This window comes from Palaemon carinicauda, chromosome 14, assembly GCF_036898095.1.
Source record: "Palaemon carinicauda isolate YSFRI2023 chromosome 14, ASM3689809v2, whole genome shotgun sequence".
NCBI classification, from domain to species: Eukaryota; Metazoa; Arthropoda; class Malacostraca; order Decapoda; family Palaemonidae; genus Palaemon; species Palaemon carinicauda.
In genome coordinates this window covers 44,297,542-44,318,077 of record NC_090738.1, presented here as the reverse complement: position 1 = coordinate 44,318,077, position 20,536 = coordinate 44,297,542, and the positions used below count along the sequence as shown (strand labels likewise).

At 39.6% G+C, this 20,536-nt stretch overlaps 1 protein-coding gene across 3 annotated transcripts in view; it reads left to right on the top strand.

The window, feature by feature from the left end:
- Positions 1 to 19,094, top strand: part of LOC137653561 (ribitol-5-phosphate transferase FKTN-like) — a 151,331-nt gene extending 132,237 nt beyond the window's left edge. For all 3 annotated transcript variants that reach the window (XM_068387066.1, XM_068387064.1, XM_068387065.1), the window contains exons 7-8: positions 11,108 to 11,366; positions 13,246 to 19,094. In XM_068387066.1, coding sequence (XP_068243167.1) covers positions 11,108 to 11,366; positions 13,246 to 13,462 — 476 coding nt within the window. In that variant the 3' untranslated portion in view covers positions 13,463 to 19,094. The remainder of the gene's footprint in view (positions 1 to 11,107; positions 11,367 to 13,245) is intronic.
- The last annotated feature ends 1,442 nt before the right edge of the window (positions 19,095 to 20,536 follow it).

The window sequence follows — 20,536 nt, the reverse complement described above, 5'->3', positions numbered from 1 at the left end:
ATAGTTAGTTATATATGTTGATATAACTGGTAGTGTAGGCTCTCTGAGCCCACAGTGACTGTTCCAACGTGATGGTGATGGTAACATAAGTTCAGACAGGGTGCCAAGCGTTTGCCAACGCTATTGTCAGCAAAGTAGTAACATGGACGTTAAGTTTGATACCGGGGTATGTGTAAGTGACACATATGTTTTCTTTCAGATAATCATTCATCCATGCACTACAGTACTTGTGAAAATTGTTGGTCATCCACCTAGCATATGTACATATTTATGGTGACCATTTCTATTTATTGTTTCTCAATAAACTTGTTCTCGGGAACCTTGCGTCTCCTTCACCTATATTTTTTGATTTCATATTGTTTTTTGAGCATTTAGCCTATGTATATTAATCGGGGATATCTATAATAGCCTATTCCTTAATGCAAAGCCTGGATTATACTGGTTTATACTTTCCTTAGCAATAAGGACTCCACCCCTTTCTGAGGACGGTGGTAGCAGCAAGTTTAATCCTACGCAGATATAACCTTTTGTCTATTTTACTTCGACCAGGGTGCTGGTCGGGACTTTTTCTTTTGGATACGGTAGTCCCGTAAGACTTCGCTTCATATAGAGTGAGACCACTATATGGTACTGGCTAGCGAGTGATTCATACATAGGTATATGTACTCTTCGTTCGTTTATAGAGTCTAGTAAGACTCCTCCCTGTAGGGGGCAGGAAGCACTCTCATGGCTTATGATTAGTGAAAAGATGTATAACGGTAACATCTTAGGTCTGTCAGTCGAGTTGACTAAGAAACATTCTTGAGGAGTACGGCACGTATTGAGAATCCACAGATACAGTAATGCTCTGGTATACTTCCATCAGGACGACATGGCTTGAGCCCAAAAAACGGATTTTGAGCGAAGCGAAAAATCTATTTTTGGGTAAGATAGCCATGTCGTCCTGATGGACCCGCCCTGCTCCTTTTCAAAATAAATATGAGTGAAAAGGATAGTAGGACCCCTCCCTACATACAGTATCTGTAGCACCTCGTGTATCGCTACAAGGAATACAGATGGCGCCGTGAGCGGCGCAGGGCACGCTTTCGAAACGGGGAGGAGGGATGCCTTATGAACGGCTCCCCCCCTTTCTTATCGTTTTCGTTTTCTTGCCATTTTACCCCTACGAAGTGTTAACTCTATTCGGGGTATAGATTGCTATGAGGCGTGTCAAGAATACGTCCACTGATATTTACGATATCCCTAAGGTCTTTCTTAGGGATACTCGCTCCAGGAGTTAGAATTCTGGGTACCTGAAGGTAAATTCTCTGGGAATATCGCTGTAGTTGTAATATACCCTAGGAAGCTGCCTTTAAGGAACTTCCATCAGGACGACATGGCTATCTTACCCAAAAATAGATTTTTCGCTTCGCTCAAAATCCGTTTTATAGTTGTTTTTGGCACTCAACTCTGATTAAAGTAACTTGTGTTTCCCTTGTGTTTATGTTTTTTCCTTTATTTTTCAAGTTTGGTGACATTTCTCTTGTATATATTCACTGGCCGGCACAGGTTCAAGCCCAGAAAAGGGATTTTGACGTAGGAAAAATCTATTTCTGGGCGAGGGACCTGTGCCGCCCAGTGAACCCTCCCAGCTCCTCTCCCTTGGAGTCCCCAAACTTTGGGTGCTAAGGAGTTGGGTTCTGAGCGGATGCAGAGTTGGTGGTGCCGAGTGAGGTTGAACGGCTCTCCTCTATTGGGGGTCTTTGTCGTGGATGAATCTAAATGGTGCGGGACCTCTGGATTATACGCCCAATTCCATACCGACACCAATAGGTGAGGGAGCTAGTCAACCTAGCACTCCTTTACATTTTTTCTCTGGTATATTTAGCAGTAAATTACCTAAGAATAAGTGCTAATAGGAGCTTATTCACTGGGCGGCACAGGTCCCTCGCCCAGAAATAGATTTTTCCTACGTCAAAATCCCTTTATTATTTTATGATTTTCTTTATCTTTAATAGTTGGGAAAGTAGTAGTTCCCAGATTATTCGCATGTGTTTTCCAGCACTGCTTGAAGTAAAATTTGTTTCATGAGTTTCATTTTACATTTTTTAATCATATAACTGTTCAAAACTTGCAATAGCGGACTAATAGGAGGAAGGGGTGTCCAGTACTGCTGATTGTCCGTTGTATTTGCAATATGTTCCCTAATGTGTAAATGCGTTTGTTCGTTGTACTGTATTAGATGATGGAAGATGCAAAGCTATGTTTTTCTTTTTTGGCGGCATATGTCGAAAAAACATGATATTGAAACAGATATACAGTTTTTAAATATTTAACTTAGCCGGTGAATATATAATAGCTGCAACTCTGTTGCTCGACAGACACATACATAAAAAAAAACTCGCGAGCGATCGCTATGCAGGTTGCGGGTGTGCCCACCAGCGCCAACTGTCGGCCAGATACCACTCTCGGATGTAAACAAAACCTTCAATTTCTTCTCTGTCGACGTGTCGACAAGACGTACTTTTACTCGCTGTTGAACCTGGAGTTTTTCCCATCATATTTGGTGAAGTACTTTAATTTGGTTTGAGCTTTCGCAGTACAGGTGTTTTTTCTTCAAATAAATCCTTGAACTCGTTTTTGGATAGATTTAATTTTTGATGACAAAGAGAGTATGGACTTTCTTTGACTTTTAAATGGCCGACCCTTCCCTTAGACGGAAGTGTGTTTAGGCTTTTAGCAATTATCTTATCACGTTATAAATTAATTATAGATTTTCCTCTATATATTTTATATCTCACCGCCTTTATTAGGCCTCTTCGATTAACTTTCCATTTATAATAAACATAAAAATAAATTTTAATGATTTGTTTATATGCGACCTTTCCTGAGAGTAGGCGGTCCTAACTTGGAAACCGAAGTTAAACAACGTTGAGCCCTTTCAATCGTAAATAGCTTTTAAAGAGCTAATGATTTAAAACTTTTTAAATGAATATTTTTTAATAGATATTTTATGAAAGATTTTCTTTGAATAGTCTTCGTACTGTTTCAAAGATGAACTAACGTTTAGTTTATTTATGCTACGCAGTTTGCGCTCTATCGTTACGATAGAGAGAGAGAGTATCACGGTTTCACTTTGCAGAAAGAGTAAATCGATTCTGACGTTTTGTTCATTCTTCTTTCAAAGCTTAAATGTTTTAAATTCTATTTTAAAGGAACTTTTTAATTGAAAAACCTTTCAGTTTTTTCCTATGGTCAAATAACATGTTTTTTTGACGAAACGTAAGTGGGCTCTTCTCTTAGGTGCGAAATCAAGAGAGAGAGAGAGAGAAAGATAGAGACGGAGGGAGAGAGAGGAGAGAAAACGTTCCGTTCAAGCGGGTAACGTTGTTCTCGAGTTACTCTCGTCCCTAGTCTCTGTACGGGGAGAAAGGATAAAACGTTTTTAATTTTTTATTCTCGTCCCCAGGCAATGTACGGTGAGAGATTGAAAACGTAGTTTTGAATGAACTAGTGTTTAGTCTCTTCCCCAGCCACTGAATTTTTTATCTTAAAATATGTTTACTGTTTTTTGCTGGTATTAATGTGCTAGCATTTTACGACTGATTTCGCTATTACTACCTTTTGATGAGGGTAGAATTGCGTGCTTCAGGTAGAAATCAGTAAAAGTTTCGATTTTCAGTGAAATAAGTGCAAAACAGAAAATCGTAGTGATAAAGTGATATTGCGCAAAGTGTTATCAGTGTTACGACCGAGGGTTCGTCTGTTCGTGCCTGTCGTTCGCCTAGTCCGGGACCTCTTGCAAGCTCCCAAGCCCAGGGGAGAAGTAATGTCGTACGACTTATGGGTTCGAGAGGCCTTGATCAGCGAACAGACGTTCCCTCTATGGTATCGGGTGTATCTTACCAAGATCACCCCTACCATAAGGCGAGAGAGACGATTTTCTCCTCGTCATCCGAAGGCTTTTCGCATAAGAAACCTGAAACAAGGTTTCGAGGCCCTTAAGCGAAAGTCAGTCCTTTCAGGACAGGTCCAGCGTCCTGGTTGTAGCCATTAGGACAGCTCTGACCCTATGCAGTCATCGGAAGACTGCTCGCCGCCTAACAAAAGCGTAACACAGACTCCGAGAGTCTTTTTTGTTGGCAAGGTTTTGCGGTCACAGACGTTACCCTCGTCTCTTACCGCAACCATTTCCGTTGATCCTAAATGGGTTGTACGGCAAGACATGCAGAATAAGCTTGCCTCCCTTATGGAAGACTATTCTGCCGATAAGTCCGTTGAGCCTAGCCGTTTATCTCATCGAGATCCTGGCTTTCAGCCACCCTAACGTTCCTTTGTGCGTCCTGTTGACGTTGGCGTAGCTAAGTCACGTCAGTCAGGTTGTTTAGAACCACACTCGATGCGGTCTCGTGTGGATTTTCAGCCACATTTGGACGTTAGGCCACTTGCTGATGCTCCTGTTGACGTTCAGGACATTCGCTAACAATCGGAGTTGACTTGTTTTGACGCTGAGCGTCAACCTCCGCATTCTAGAGTTGTTTTGACTGCTCAGTCTAGGCGGTCAAAGCAGTCTCGAGTGGACGCTGTGCGTCCTCACGCACCTGTTGTTGTTGACAGTTCACAGACTGTCAAGCAGTTACATGACGTTGCGTCCTGGTCTCTCGCACATGTTGTTGTTGACAGTTCACAGACTGTCAAGCAGTTACATGACGTTGCGTCCTGGTCCGCTACTAATGCACCAGTGCGTGTGGACTCTGCTTGTAAAGCATTGCCACCACGGTAGGTCTCTCCCTTAGCTTGAGACTCAGCTATTATCGGACAAGGTTCCTTCAGATGAGGAAGTTGCTGTTCCCCCTCCTACTGATATTCCCTTGAGGACTTTGTCAGACGGAGAGGAGCCTAAAGCTGCTTAGCCCTCTATGGACTTTAAATAAATCATGCTGATTTTTAAGGATCTTTGTCCGGATCTTTTTGTAACTGCTGCTCCTCGTTCGCCTAAACGTCAGAGCTTACACTAGGCCTAGCTACTTCGAAGCCGTTGTTTTATAAGCTAGTGCTCTCTCGCTCTCCTAGAGAGCTTTACGTTTGCTAGGCGACTGGTTTATCACCAGGAGGAGTTTGGGGGATACAGCCTTTGCTCTCCCTTCTTTTAAACTGGCTTATAGAGCGAGAGTCTGATATGACACGAGAGAAGTTCTCGGCTTGGGAGTTCCTGCCTCTGCCCAGATAGACTTCTCAAACCTCATAGACTCTCCCTGGCGCCTGGCCATGAGACGCTCCAAGATTTTACAGGTCAACTTCACAGCTGTTTTCGAGCCTTTGAAGTTTTGCTGTACAATTATGTCATGCATAAACAAGGCTTTCAGGGATGGCTCCAATGATCTGACAGCCACGTTCTCTGCAGGAACAAGTCCCTCAGGGATGGCTCCATGATTTGGCAGCCATGTTCACTGCAGGAGTACGTAAGAGGCAAGTGCGCTCAATGTGTTCTTTGTCAAGACAAACTTCACGATGAAGTCTTCCAGGCTGTCTTGACAGCATTTATGGAAGTCGACTGGATGGTCTCTCTCGACCTTCAGGAGGCATACTTCCACATTCCTATACACCCGGATTCCCAACCGTTTCTGAGTTTTGTTTACAGGAATGTGGGGTACCAGTTTCGAGCTATCGGATATCCGAGCCTCCCTGTACTTGGACGACTGGCTTCTCAGAGCTTCGTCCAGCCTTCACTGTCTGCAGGATCTACATTGGACGTTGAGTCTGGCCAGGGAGTTGGGACTTGTGGTCAACCTAAAAGTCCCAACTGATCCCATCCCAGATTATTCTATTTTTGGGGATGGAGATTCGCAGTCAAGCCCTGCTCGAAGTCCAACTAATGCTGAAAAGAAAACGTTTATTCAGTCAGGAGTTGGAACAGTCTCGTAGGGACTCTCTCATCCCTGGAGCAGTTTGTCTCACTAGGGAGACTACCTCTTCTGCCTCTCCGGTTCCATCTAGCCTCTCACTGGAACTAGGACAAGACATTAGAGACGGTATCATCCCCAGTCTCCGAACCAATAAAGGCATGCCTGAAATGGTGGGACAGCAATATCAGTCTGAGAGAGGGTCTATCCCTAGCAGTCAAGAACCCAAACCACGTGTTGTCCTCAGACGTGTCGGGTTTGGGTTGGGGTGCGACCCTGGACGGTCGGGAATGCGCTGGTCTGTGGACCTCAAGTCAGAAGAGCATGCACATCAACGGCAAGGAGCTATTAGCAGTCCACTTGGCCTTGATGATATTGGGAAGCGTCTTCGAAACTAAGTGGTAGAGGTCAACTCAGACAACACCACAACTTTGGCGTACATCTCCAAGCAAGGAGGCACACACTCCTTCACGCTGCTCGAGATCGCAAGGGACCTTCTCGTATGGTCTAGAATTCGAGGCATCTCCCTGTTGACGAGATTCATCCAGGGGGACTTGAACGTCTTGGCAGACTGTCTCAGTCGGAGGGGTCAGGTGATACCCACGGAATGGACCCTCCACAAGGACGTGGGCAAGAGTCTTTGGGCTTCTTGGGGTCAACCAACCATAGACCTCTTTGCCTCCTCGTTGACCAAAAGGTTACCAATCTTTTGCTCTCCAGTCCTAGATATAGAAGCAATCTACATAGACGCGTTTCTACTGGATTGGTCTTTTATGGACTTATATGCATTCCCACCATTCAAGATAGTCAACAAGGTACTGCAGATGTTCGCCTCTCACGGAGGGACAAGGTTGACGTTGGTTGCTACCCTCTGGCCCGCGAGAGAGTGGTTCACCGAGGTACTTCAATGGCTGGTAGACTTTCCAAGAAGTCTTTCTCTAAGGGTAGATCTGTTACGTCAGCCCCACGTAAAGAATGTCCATCAAAGCCTCCCCGCTCTTCGTCTGACTTCCTTCACACTATCGAAAGACTCTCAAGAGCTAGAGGTTTTTCGAAGGAGGCAGTCAGTGCGATTGCAAGAACTAGGAGAGCTTCTACCATTAGAGTATACCAGTCGAAGTGGGAAGTCTTTCGAGACTGGTGCAAGTCAGCATCTGTGTCCTCGTCCAGTACCTCTGTAGCCCAAATCGGAGATTTTCTTTTACATCTGAGAAAGGTTCGCTCCCTTTCAGCTCCCACGATTAAGGGCTACAGGAGCATGTTGGCTTCGGTCTTTCGACATAGAGGCTTAGATCTTTCCAACAATAAAGATCTCCAAGATCTCCTTAAGTCTTTCGAGACCTCTAAGGAACGTCGTTTGGCAACTCCTGGATGGAACTTATACGTGGTCCTAAGGTTCCTCATGTCAGACAGGTTTGAGCCATTACATTCAGCCTCCCTGAAGGATCTCACCCTCAAGACACTTTTCCTAGTGTGCTTGGCTTCGGCTAAAAGGGTCAGTGAACTTCATGCCTTCAGTAAGAACATCGGCTTTTCTACAGAAAAAAGCCACTTGTTCACTTCAACTTGGTTTCCTGGCCAAAAATGAACTGCCTTCTCGTCCTTGGCCTAAATCTTTTGATATTCCTTGCTTATCAGAGATCGTAGGCAACGAACTGGAAAGAGTATTATGTCCTGTTAGAGCTCTTAAGTTCGATTTAGCTCGTACTAAGTCATTACGAGGGAAATCTGAGGCATTATGGTGCTCAGTTAAGAAACCTTCATTGCCTATGTCAAAGAATTCTTTGTCATATTTTATCAGATTTTTTTAATACGAGAGGCTCATTCTCACTTGAATGAGAAAGACCGATGTTTGCTTAAGGTTAAGACGCACGAAGTTAGAGATATAGCAACCTCCGTGGCCTTCAAGCAAAATAAATCTCTGCAAAGTATTATGGACGCGACTTCTTGGAGAAACAAGTCAGTGTTCGCGTCATTTTACTTAAAAGATGTCCAGACTCTTTACGAGGACTGCTACACACTGGGTCCATTCGTTGCAGCGAGTGCAGTAGTGGGTGAGGGTTCTACCACTACACTTCCCTAATTCCAATATCCTTTTAATCTGTCTCTTGAAATGTTTTTAATATTGTTTTATGGGTTGTTCGGAAGGCTAAGAAGCCTTTCGCATCCTGATTGATTTGGCGGGTGGTCAAAGTCATTTCTTGAGAGCGCCCAGATTAGGGGTTTGATGAGGTCCTGTTGTATGGGTTGCAGCCCTTGATACTTCAGCTCCTGGGAGTCTGTCAGCATCCTAAGAGGATCGCTGGGCTCCGTGAGGAAGACAGACTTACAAGGCAGAGTAATCGTCTAAGTCAACTTCCTCACCAGGTACCTATTTATTTTGGTTTTGTTATATAGATAACTGCCAAAATGAAAAAACTCTTAGCTTATACGCTGTAAACATAATTAACTCTGGTCTCTACCCACCTCCTTGGGTGTGAATCAGCTATTATATATTCACCGGCTAAGTTAAATATTTAAAAATTATATTTTAATTATAAAATAAATTTTTGAATATACTTACCCGGTGAATATATAAATTAAATGACCCTCCCTTCCTCCCCAATAGAGACGCAGTGGGATGAGAAGAAATTGAAGGTTTTGTTTACATCCGAGAGTGGTATCTGGCCGACAGTTGGCGCTGGTGGGCACACCCGCAACCTGCATAGCGATCGCTCGCGAGTTTTTTTTTATGTATGTGTCTGTCGAGCAACAGAGTTGCAGCTATTATATATTCACCGGGTAAGTATATTCAAAAATTTATTTTATAATTAAAATATCATATTTCATTCATTTTTAATTACTAAGGATGCAATAAGTAAAACAATATTTGTTATAACATCATGTTTACATATATTAAGAACACTATTTGTTATTGATGGTATATACATGTGCATATCCTTGAAAATGGTTGCTAGAAATCAGCTGATAACAAGATCATCTGAATGTGTTTAAATGTTCTCTGGTGGGCTCTCATAAAAAAAAAAAAAAACTTATTTCATCGATATAGAATTATTCCTTCAATAGGCTATATATTCTGAAGATATGCCAATAATGAATAAGGTCAAAATGGTTTTAACAATTTTATATAGATACAGTACATATAAATATCTCAGAACCATGCACTTCTTACAGTGACCTTTGCTAACCTAACCTACTCTGTTTATCTGAATTTTGGTTCAATATATCCATGAGTTTCTTTTAATTTACAAAACTTAATTATGTCATCCAAGTGTGAAAAACAAGTGTGTTAATCTCAGCTGGTCATTTTGATGTTACCCACAGGTTGGGCATGCATAGTAGGCCTATAGTCTATACAGTTTGGTATGATTTTCCTTGATTTTATGCTTCGGAAAACATATTGCGGATATAATGGAATATCGACAGTAACAAACACCACTTCCCCTCATTTGTCTGGTATTGCAAAGTTCATCTGCACTACTGTATATGACATCTATTTATTGTTGTTACTGATCTTTATATGTATTATTTATATATTGTTCACTAATTCTTTATTTCCTTTTTGCACTTGGCTGTTTCCCAATTGGGGTCCTTGGTCTAGCAGCATTCTGCTTTTCCCATTTGTGAGTTTAGCATGGCTGTTAATGATCATAATAATGTTATTCTTGTTAATACTACATATCACTGGAATTTGATTAACTATTTTGTTAACATTAATGAAAAATTTATATATTTCCTATATACTGTATTGCTCTGGAAAGTAAGCATTACAGTACAGTATACGTATTGTAACCTCGCAATAACGGACCCCTGTATAATGGATTCTGGATATAACGAACAACTCCAGATAGTTTGAGTTGTGTCCAGATGGCCTTGTAAAGATCATCATAAGAAGTATGTCAGTCCCCAGATATTTATTTTTATTTAGTGTACATTTATTTACAGAAAGATTATAAAACCATTTTTATCTTATTTATTGTAAATCAGTGAAATCCATTTTTTCATGCAAGCCCAGCTGAGAACATGTACCCTGGTAGCTGATTTAAAGCTACCACTATCGAGGATATGCGTACATATAAATAACAACTCAAATTGATATTATTTCTAAACTTTTATTTTAGACATTTTATAATAGGTATTGCTGTACAGTAGTTCTAAAATGTTATTGACTACCTCAGGTTTCATATGGTTTATTATTAGTCATCAGTTGGATGTGTGAATGCATATATATGTATATATACTGTGTATATATATATATATATATTATATATATATATATATATATATATATATATATATATATATGTGTGTGTGTGTGTGTGTGTGTGTATGTATGTATGTATGTATTACTTAGGTTTGTATTGCTAGGAAAATACAAATTATCTTTAAAATTTATAATATTAATTAGCTTCCCCATGGTTATCTTCAATAATAATTTAAAAGTACTTCACTTGCGCAACAAACGTTAAGCTTTACTGGTAAAAGCTCTTAAAACATGCACCATTTTCCTCTATGACCTCTGAAGAACAATTTCATTGACATTTGTTGTATAATTTCCAATACAACAAGAACAACATTGTCATTTTGACTTCGGACAAAATCGTTAAAGTCTTCGGGTGAATATCATTCGGGGCGAGTCATTGATGCCATGGTGCTGTGGGGATACTATCACAATCAGCAGACATTAACTGTTAATGTCTAACAATTCCTGATAGCTTTTAATTGCTTGCAGTACATCATTTATACTACCTTTTTTAGCAATGCTTCATCCAGATGTCCAGAGTTCTTAAAAATATTGTAAATCTTTGAAACTGGTTTACAGTATATCTATAATTCTATAATCATTAAGTTCTTGTATTTGCAGTTTAACAAGGTTTCTAGAAACAACATCTCTCTAAATCTTAAAGTGATTCATCAAAATTGAAATAAGGTTGTGCTTCATAAAAGGAAATTTGAAATAACCATCCTACAAATAAAGGTCCATTATTTGGAGGCTCTCCGGCCAGCTCCTCTAACTTTTTCTTTATTCGCATTTTACTTCATCCTTTGAATAGGTGATCATACATAAGACATAATGGCGATTTGGGGTTATAATTCATGAAATTATTGACTAATACCCTACTGTACCAAGTTATATATCATAAGTATATCAAGAGATTTACTTATTTATAATTAAAAATCTTTCTAAATCATGCAATATTAAAAAAACTTATTTTTTCCTACAGGTTTTTATCGTCAGTGTGATATTATTCCCTGGGCAATGGATGTTGATATTGGAATATTTATAGAAGATTATACAATGAGGATTATTCCAGAATTTGAAAAAAGAGGCTTAAGGCTTACGCACAAATTCGGAAGATTATCAGACAGCTTAGAGCTTTCTTTCAAGGAAGAAAATATAAAATTAGATATATTTTTCTTTTATACTGAAGGTGCTACTGTGTGGAATGGAGGAACACAAGCAAAAACTGGAAAGAAATTCAAGTAAGTGATACATATTTTTTTGTCATATAAGATTAGGTGAATCTATTTATGGAATGAGTCTATCATTTGTATGAAACTTCCCTAACTTTCATAAGGCTTCTCTATCGAAGCAGTTTAAATGCCAACAAATATCCTGAAATTGAAATAAATTCCTGTTTATTTTTACGTCAAAAGGCATACTCCTAGTTAAGCATTGAGTGAATCTGGCAGTTGATGGCAACTCTCTAGGCAAGGGTACACCATAGTTCCTTTACCTTTTCAGTTCTCTTGTTGTGTTTGCATGCTTCAAGCTGTTGTTCTACCCACGATGCAGATTGTGGTTTTTTGTAATTTTAAGTTGTTTATACATATCAAGGGAAATGTCTTCTGGATTTACTATGAATCCCTATTGGAGTTGCTCAAGGGGCTCATTGAAGACATGCCAGTTGCAGAATTATGTTTTCATTAATAATTTTGAGGAATTTAATTGGCTTTCTGTTCCTCCTTTAAGTTTTATGTTCAGCTGGTAGCATACGACTTTAATAGTTCCAAGTGTAAATGTAAATTAAAATTTAGTTCAGGGGAAATTCCAGAGTAAATAGGCATATTAATTACATGGGGATGATGTTGAAATACCATTCAATGCAATTTTGAGCTTTATGAGGTTAATAGTAGTTAGCTAGCTTCATAAGATTTTACTAAAAAGGCCTATGAGTCTTCAGGCAGGACAGTGCTTCTAGTTTAAACCTGCCCAGTTTCAAACCCTAGGCTAACTCGTCAAGTTCTGCCTAGCAATTCTAGTGTTCCAGTCAGTTGTATTTTGATAATACACAGCTCTTTGTGGAGTCAATTGTCTCTCTATAAGCCTTGGTCTTTTAATTACTTCAGATCTATTTCATAACCCTTGCTTTTTCATGATCTGATCTGTTTTATAAGATCAGAGGAAATGGAGATAGAAGGCTGGATTGGCAGATGAATCCTTATGTCACTCTGACATGGCATATTGTATGGTTGCTGTGGAACAGGAAAACAGATTTTGTTTAATTCTCAGTTTCTGCTGGTAGCTAAGTGGTTGAATTATGTTTGGAAATTTAAGTTTGCATTAGATTTAAAAGATCTCTCTCTCTCTCTCTCTCTCTTCTCTCTCTCTTCTCTCTCTCTCTCTCTCTCTCTCTCTCTCTCTCTCTCTCTCTCTCTCTCTCTCTCAATGGAAAAAAATAAGGAATTTAGAATGAATGATAATGGGTAACTTCCTTATTTCTTTACAAAATACTTTGCACTTTTGTAAATTGAAGTATTTTGAAATTACCCTCATGTGATGACATGAAATTTTTTCAATTATAATTAGAACAGATTTTGAGAATTTACTTTGATACATCACATTAAACAGGAAAAGACTTTATCCCACACTGTTTCCTTAGGTCATAAATCAATCACAGCTTTCACCTTTTTTTTCCCATTCTGACCATGACAAATTCTTAACAAATTGCAGAAGATCGATAATTAGTCAACCACAGGTAGGCAATGGTCAGTGAGTTGGTAGGTTAAGATTTAACCCACTCTAGGGCAAAAGGCATTTATTGGGTCTCCATCTTCACACCTGTTTGTATTACCTAACCCCTGCAAATATAGAGGGCTGACTGTACAAAATACTATGTAATTACTTATGAAAGAGTGAAGTGTATACAAAGTAGGTGAATATATAACTGTGCTATTGAAATTGTCAGTCTAAATTTTTTTATGAGTAGGAAGTATGAAATTTGTGCTCTTAATTTAGAAGAAATTGTTATAAATTCAGTATACTGTATGTACACTTGCCAGTTTAAATAAAGATTTAAGGGTGTACCGTATAAGCCAGTGATTTTTCCATTGTGCTATCATATTTTGTTTATTTTTTCAGATATATTTTCCCAACCTTTTCATTGTGCTGGACAGAATTCTTAGATCTCAAAGCTCGAATACCATGCCAAACAGAGGAATATATTCGTGCAAACTATGGCCCTTCCTGGTTTACACCAGTCAGACAATGGGATTGGAAATCCAGTCCTCCAAATGTCATAGAAAATGGAGTGTGGCCAGAGGCACAGTGGTCTGATGTAATTGTTGTGAAAGAGTGAAAATAAACATTATTATAGGGTGATTTAGTATTTCTTATGAATCATATTGTCATAATACTCTATAAATTGTGTAATGAATTATATGCCTTTATTCCAGCATGGAGTTTCTGTTGTTTGTTACTTGTACAATTGACTCAATGCATTGTTTTTCCTTGACCATTTTTTTCTAAGAGAATTGGGAAAGTGAAAACAATTTTAACTTTGTGGTGTCTTACAAGGTATGAGTCTTAAATCCTTCTTTTTGTTATTTGCATGACCATTGTAGTTGTAGGGGGAAGTGCTACTTAATAGCTCATACTGTCAACCCTTCTAGTTTTGTGCTTTTTTTTTTTTTTTTAATTAGTACCAACACATCAGCTCCACGACTCAGGGACTGAATTTCTCAATTTGAATGTTCTTTTGATAGTTTTCCTATTTCCTTTTAATTTCCTTGGATTTTGCTAGTGTTCTCATTTTCTAAGGGTTTATTTCATTTCTTGAATTCCTGCCTGTTTTGGCCCTTTGAAATCCTAATATAGAGAACAGTTTACATTTCCAGTATAGGGATTTTGTATATACTGTAATATGAAGAGTTGTTGATCTCATTTAAGACAGTCCTAGGATGTGGAAATGTTGCAGTTTCACTTAAAAAAATGGAAGGTCACTAATTCCCTAAAATAGTTTCTGGTAATCAAAACCAGTTATGCTTTTCCCTCTACCTCCTCCATTTGTTTAAATGTTAAAGATCATCTACACGTTTTGCTTCTTGAAGAGTCCTTTATGACCACATTTTTGTCACTAATATTTTTTCCATTTTTGTATTTTCATTCAAGTATTTATTACTCTAATGATATTCTTTAGTTCTATCAGTAAACTGTTTTGAGTAATCTTGTCCTTGATTTTCAGAGGGATTATTATTAATAATCTATAGATAACTGATATAAGAATATGATAGTTGTTGGGAATAAGTGAGCTTATCATCCCTATTGCACAAAATATCTGCTTAGTCATTAATTTAGTGTGAAGATGCCAAGATCACAATACATGTGGAATCTCAATATGTTTTTATTTATGATGATTTAATAAGATATTTATTTTTGAGAAGTGCCCAGTCCTTTTGAAAAAAAAAAAAATGCCATATTCTTTCCTTAAATAAATTTCAATTTGGTGTATAATATCCATTTTTGTGTGGAGGTGGTTGGTGGATAATAATTGAATTATTGCTGTTACCATTTGCTGGGTATGGTTATGACCAGCTGGTCAATTCCTGATACCTGTATGGGCGAATTCAAGCATCCCTAACATTTAAGAATATGGTTTGTAATTGCTCTTAACATATGAGTTGATTAATTGCTGCTTCCATTTTTTTTTCATATTCAAGAAATAAACCCATCTAAAAAGAACCATAGAATTGTTTGACAGAGCCTGTTATAGGTTTATTCGATTTGTTATAGATATCTGTTAGGTATCTCTATATAAAGTTATTTTTAGAAGTAAACTAATATATTTATTAATCATTTGTATTACAAAGCTAGTCAGGGCCTTAGGACCACCTTTGTAAATCTTGGTCCAAAATGCTGAGAGTTTTGTATAGTCACTTCATCTATTATTACATTCCAGTTCTTTGTGGTTGCTTTTTTGTAGTTTTCTTTCATGAATCACTCATGGAATGTTTGTAATTGAATGATTCCAACCTTTTCATTGCCAGTTGGCATTATCATGCTTACTCATACTATGTAAACTCTTTAGCCATGTACGTTGTGTTACCTAAGGATACTCAAAAGATATATAAAAGCATTTTTATCTATATATGTTAATGAAGTTGAAGATGCAGACAAGATAAATTTTTAGTGTAGCTATGAATATCATATTTTAATGTTTATTAAGAATACAGCAGTGTATTTGTGGCACTTAGAATTTTTTTTTTATTGATAAAGTGCTGTATATAAATTTTTAGGGAAAAACAGAACATTAAATTAATTAGCTGCCTTGTACCAAACAGAATGCTCATGTGTAAAAAAAGATAAAATATATGGAAGAAAGGATGTATAAGTTAATATAGATAGTTTTAAGAAAAGGCAATCAATAAATAACCTTAGAGCTGGAGTAATGCATGGCACAGATGTATGCTATTTAAGCAGTGATTGTTGCTGCTTAATTTTCTTATAAGCATTATTCATAATACAGGGAGACTGTTCTATGGCTTTATAGCAAAGGTAGCAATGATAGTTCAACAACTGAAATTGTTATCAATTTTGTATTTTGTATTTGACATCCTATTTTAAGACTTCAGAGAATATTGTAAATAAAAATTCAAGGCTTTTGTTATGAATTCTATGGTAAATTTCAGGCCTTTTGATCAATTGTTTTCAGATTTAGAAAATAGTTTAGCCAAAAACTCGAGGCCTGTGTGCGTGGACAAGGCTCTTGGTCATGGTTTATTAAGATGGTTAAACTCTTTAGTATTTATACTATGAATACATCTTTTATTCACCATTTTCATATCACTCTGCCTGATAATTTGATGGGAAATATTTATTCAAAAAGATGAAACTGAAGTTGTTGCTATGGGAAATGCATACCATTGTCCTTTGGGTAGGGAATATATTTTCAGTTCAAGCCAAACGGCCGTTGAATCTTTTTAATAAGCAATTAAGTGGCAGGTGGGAGTGAGGGCAAGGGCCTCCACCCCCTTACCTGTAAAATTCTCTTCACTTTAATTTTTGGCCACATTAAATGCAGACGTAATGATGCAGGCTTAATCGAACTTTTAATTTTCTTTTCATTCTTGAAGTAAATACTGGCTGTTGATTGTTATGCTGTGAAGCAAGACACTCATACATGTAAGGATGGACTTTACATCTGTTTTTTTGTTAACCTGGCTGTTGATCCACACACTCTGTGCTCTTGCTAAGGGCATGATTGTTCACAATCATCCCCGTGTACAGTGTAGGTCGTTGTTTCCTATGCGGTGTCAAACGTATTCTTTGTGGGGGAGAAAGGGGGCTTTGCTTCTTCCCTCCGTTCATGGAGTGATTTTTCTACTGGAGCTCCTGTACTTACACCCGTGGCTCGGTCCTTGGGGAATATGCGTCAGGAGGAAGGAGTCCTCGGAGCTATGTCGGTAGGCTTTCAGGTTCTGGTGGCATGTTAGGTTCCCCTAGTATTTGCCGCTTCCCATCAGAGGTTGGAGGCTCTTCTCCATTTATGCTACTGATGATGAGTGTGACCTAAGGTAGGATTTAATCTTCTTAGGTCTTTCAGGTAGGCCCCTCAGTGCCCGTGTCTTCCTTAGTGATGCCAGTGGTGAAGGGCGTGGTCAGTGTCAGTGTCTCCTATGATGTCTGCAGTGGTTCCTTGACCGTAGGGCAGTTCCAGGGCCAAAAGGACATGATACCCAGGAAGGGGTCCCTTGAGCATCTACCATGACCTGATCACCCCTTTCCCCATCCCATCCCTCTGTGCTTTCGCTTTGATCCTTGTTCCTGGGACGTCTGGCACTTCCAGTCCCATGTAATTGTGGCTACCCCTTCCAATGACACTTCTACCGTGTTGTGGTTCCTGTTGGAACAACCCCTGTAGATTTTCCCCTTAGGGGAGCATTGTTGTATGGGTCTCAATTTCAACACCTATGCTTGCAGAGCCTGAGGGGAAGGTTGGAAAGAGGAAGAAACCTGTGCGTTCTTCTTCCTCCAACTCTCATTGCTCCTTCAACTCCTCTAGCTCCTCTTACTCCTCATCCTCCTCCAACTCCTCTTCATCATCATCCTCTTTGACTTGCGACTCTGTTCACACTTCTAAGAAGTCCAGTTTGCTGTAGTAATGGGAAGGGATCTTTTCAACACCACCTCTCCTAGGAGGGATGGGTGACACCCAAACACATCTACCTGGTAGCCAATCAGGGCAGGTGTTTCTGCCCCCGTACCTGATGCACACCGCCAGAGCCGTGACCCCATGTCATGGCTCCGCATCTCATCCCCTTTGGCTGAGTCTTGGATCCCTGGCTACCCAAATTGTCAAACGGGACAGGTTTTACACCTTCTGTGTATCGGCATCCACAGAGCCACTGCATGTAATTGGGTTAGAGTGGGGTACAACTCTCTTTTTAGTCCCCTTTGGGTCAGTGCACGATTTTGGGGTTGTGACCCCATGTCATGCCCCTCGGGTTCGTGGGCTGGGTTCCCCAGCTCTTCTTCAGGCATGGGGCCATGGACTGTCCCTCTGACCTGTACAGCAGAGGGAAGAGTAAGATTATTCCTTTTTTGCCATGATCAATGTCTTGGAACTTTTTCCGGCTGTTGTCAGCCTTCCTAGGCTGTCTTCAGTTTCAGTTACAAAGTACAGAAAAAATCTTATTCTTAGGGTGGAAATAAATTGCTGGAGCACCCTGCTGTACCCTCTTCCCTGGCTTGGTAAGAGGGCACTTGGAATTCTTCTGCCCCTGAGTCACTGAACCTTGGACATATACTGGTGGAGGCAGACAATGCCAAGTCAGAGTGTGTCTGGTGGACTATCATTCAAACATTCATGGATGCAACGGTCAGAGGGATTCTACCTGTGATCTGCCTTCGGGAGGCTCCTTGGTCATTGAGAAACACTTCAAGGGCCCAAAGCATACCTGGGGCTGCCTTGTTCACCCATTCTCAGAAACATTAATACAAAGGTAACTCTGTCACTTCAGAACTCGTCAGTGCAGAGTTTGGCAAGAAGACATCTGGCTTTTACCTAGACCCTGAGAGGGTTACCCACAACTTTCTCGAAAGGAACCAGTGCATGCATGCAGTCCATTTGAGCTCCCCAACCTGTTCTTTCCAGGCAGTGGGGCAGCAGAAGGAAGGAAGGAGAAGGTTACTCTGTTACAAGTGTTCACCCCTTTTTCCTATGCCCAAGAGTAGGGGATTGTGTGCAGTGCCTTTAGGCAAACTAGTAGGGTCATAGGGCCAAGCTTTTGGTAGTGGGAGTCCTTCTGGATGGTTATGTACTCTCTTCAGCCCTTCACCTCCCCTTACTCTTCTGATAGATTACTCATCCACTTTCCAACATCACTGAGAACCATGGCTTCTGGGCATCTACAATAGACTCTTCCTCATGAAAAAGTCAACTGGGTACTAGAGGCCAGACATTGACACCAAATGAGTTTGATTTCAAACAAATTTCAGGATGGAAACTGTGATCTGTGGTAAGATCCATGAGAGAGAAAGATTTCATGCTTTCAGTGGATCTGAAGGACTCACACTTTTCATACCCTGCATCAGTCCATTAGAAGTTACCTACAATATACCTCTACAGTATGATGTACCATTACAGGACTCTGGGCTTCGAACTGTGTAGGCTACAGTACTGCTCCTCAGGTGTTCATTCAGATATTCACCTTGGTAGTAGCCTGGGTCCACTAGAAAGAGATACAACTGCAGATGGATCTCTTGAGTAGTTGATCTTGGCCTCCTTTATGTGGCAGTTGCTACAGGTTTCGGTTTGACTTTTTGCTTTCGTCATGATCTGGGGATTGTGATAATCGAGGAAAAGTTAAATTTCTTACCAAAGCCGAGTATAAAGCACTTGGACATGCTGGTAAATACGACAGCAGCGAGAGTATCGGACAATATCATCAGCAAGCCCAAGGAGGTAATGCATTTTTTTTTTTCATCAAAGCTGGCAGAAGCTTGTTCCTCAAGTAGGCGCTTTCACTAGAGATCCCGTCAGTGAAGAAACACTAGTCAGTCTCCAGGGATCTCCATCCCTCCTCGTGCTACCAGGACAGGAGACTTGGGTAGATTTGTTTGTAGAACGAGGAACTCTCACAGGAGAGTTCACTTGTCTCTGCCTCCTGACATGCAACTATTTCAAATGCGGCAAAATATGGGATTGGCACAGATCTGAACAACTTTATTGTCTCAGGGGTGTGATCAGAAGAAACTTCTACTCATCAGTATCTTCAGGTTAGCAGCCTTTCTTGCAATGCAAGCATTCCAAGAACATTGCCTGATGCACGCTCGCCAGTGCCTTTTATCAAGGGCATCCTCTTCCCCCAAACCTCTTCTTGCCATATCATCTTTCACCTTATCTCGCCATCTAATTCTCTGCCTCCCTTTTGATCTTTTCCTCCTAACAGGTTTATCCCTAGCCCTCCTCACTCCCTCCCCACCTTTCATCCTCAACATATGCCCACACCATCTTAGCCTCGACACTCTTATCACCTTAATAATCATCACTACGTCTGCCATTCTTCTTATTTTATAATTTTCCAATCTATCAAGCAGTGATATTCCCATAATCCACCTCAGCATTCACACCTCTGTTCTCTCAAGCTTTGCTTCCAATTTTCCTCTCAAGAGTCCACGTTTCCAATCCATATAGTAACACTGGTCTTATTACTGTGTTATAGATCCTGAATTAAGTTGACTGGCATTTTCTTATCACATACTACTGCTACCTCCCTCCACTTCCTCCAAGCAACGCAAACCTGAGTCTTTTATATTAAACTTCCCTCCTCAACACCCCTCTTAGTCCTGAGCCGAGGCTCCTTGGCTTTACTCCCACCTGTCACTTACCTGCTTGTTAAAACAATTCAATGGCCGTCCAGCTCCCGCTGAAAACATATTCCCTACCTAAAGGACTTGGATTTGTATAGCTAGGAATGATACAAATTACTTTTGAAATTTGTAATTTTTACAAGAAGGTACACAATGGAGGCAGCTTTTATTGTTATAAAATTATAAAGATAGTAGGGTTGAAATGTCAGTACGTACACATGTTTTGTATTGTGTAGTTAAGCAGACCTTTGCAGAAAAGTATGTTGTTTGTAAATTTTACAATAAAAATGTCAAAAAATTTCTATTGCAACAGTAAAGATTTACTTGGTTTCCAAATCTCTTTGTCACTATTATACAAAGGACTAAAATTTGTTTAAATATTTTCATTCTAAAAAGTTATTTGTTAACTTATGAATATACACCCTCATACTTCTCAAAACTTTATAACTGAACTTTAGAGTTCATTGTTATTTATATTTACAGATGTTCAATATTCAGAGTATTTTCAGTTTTGTATCTTCACCTACATACCATTACCATTTAACATTCCCTTTTTTTATTT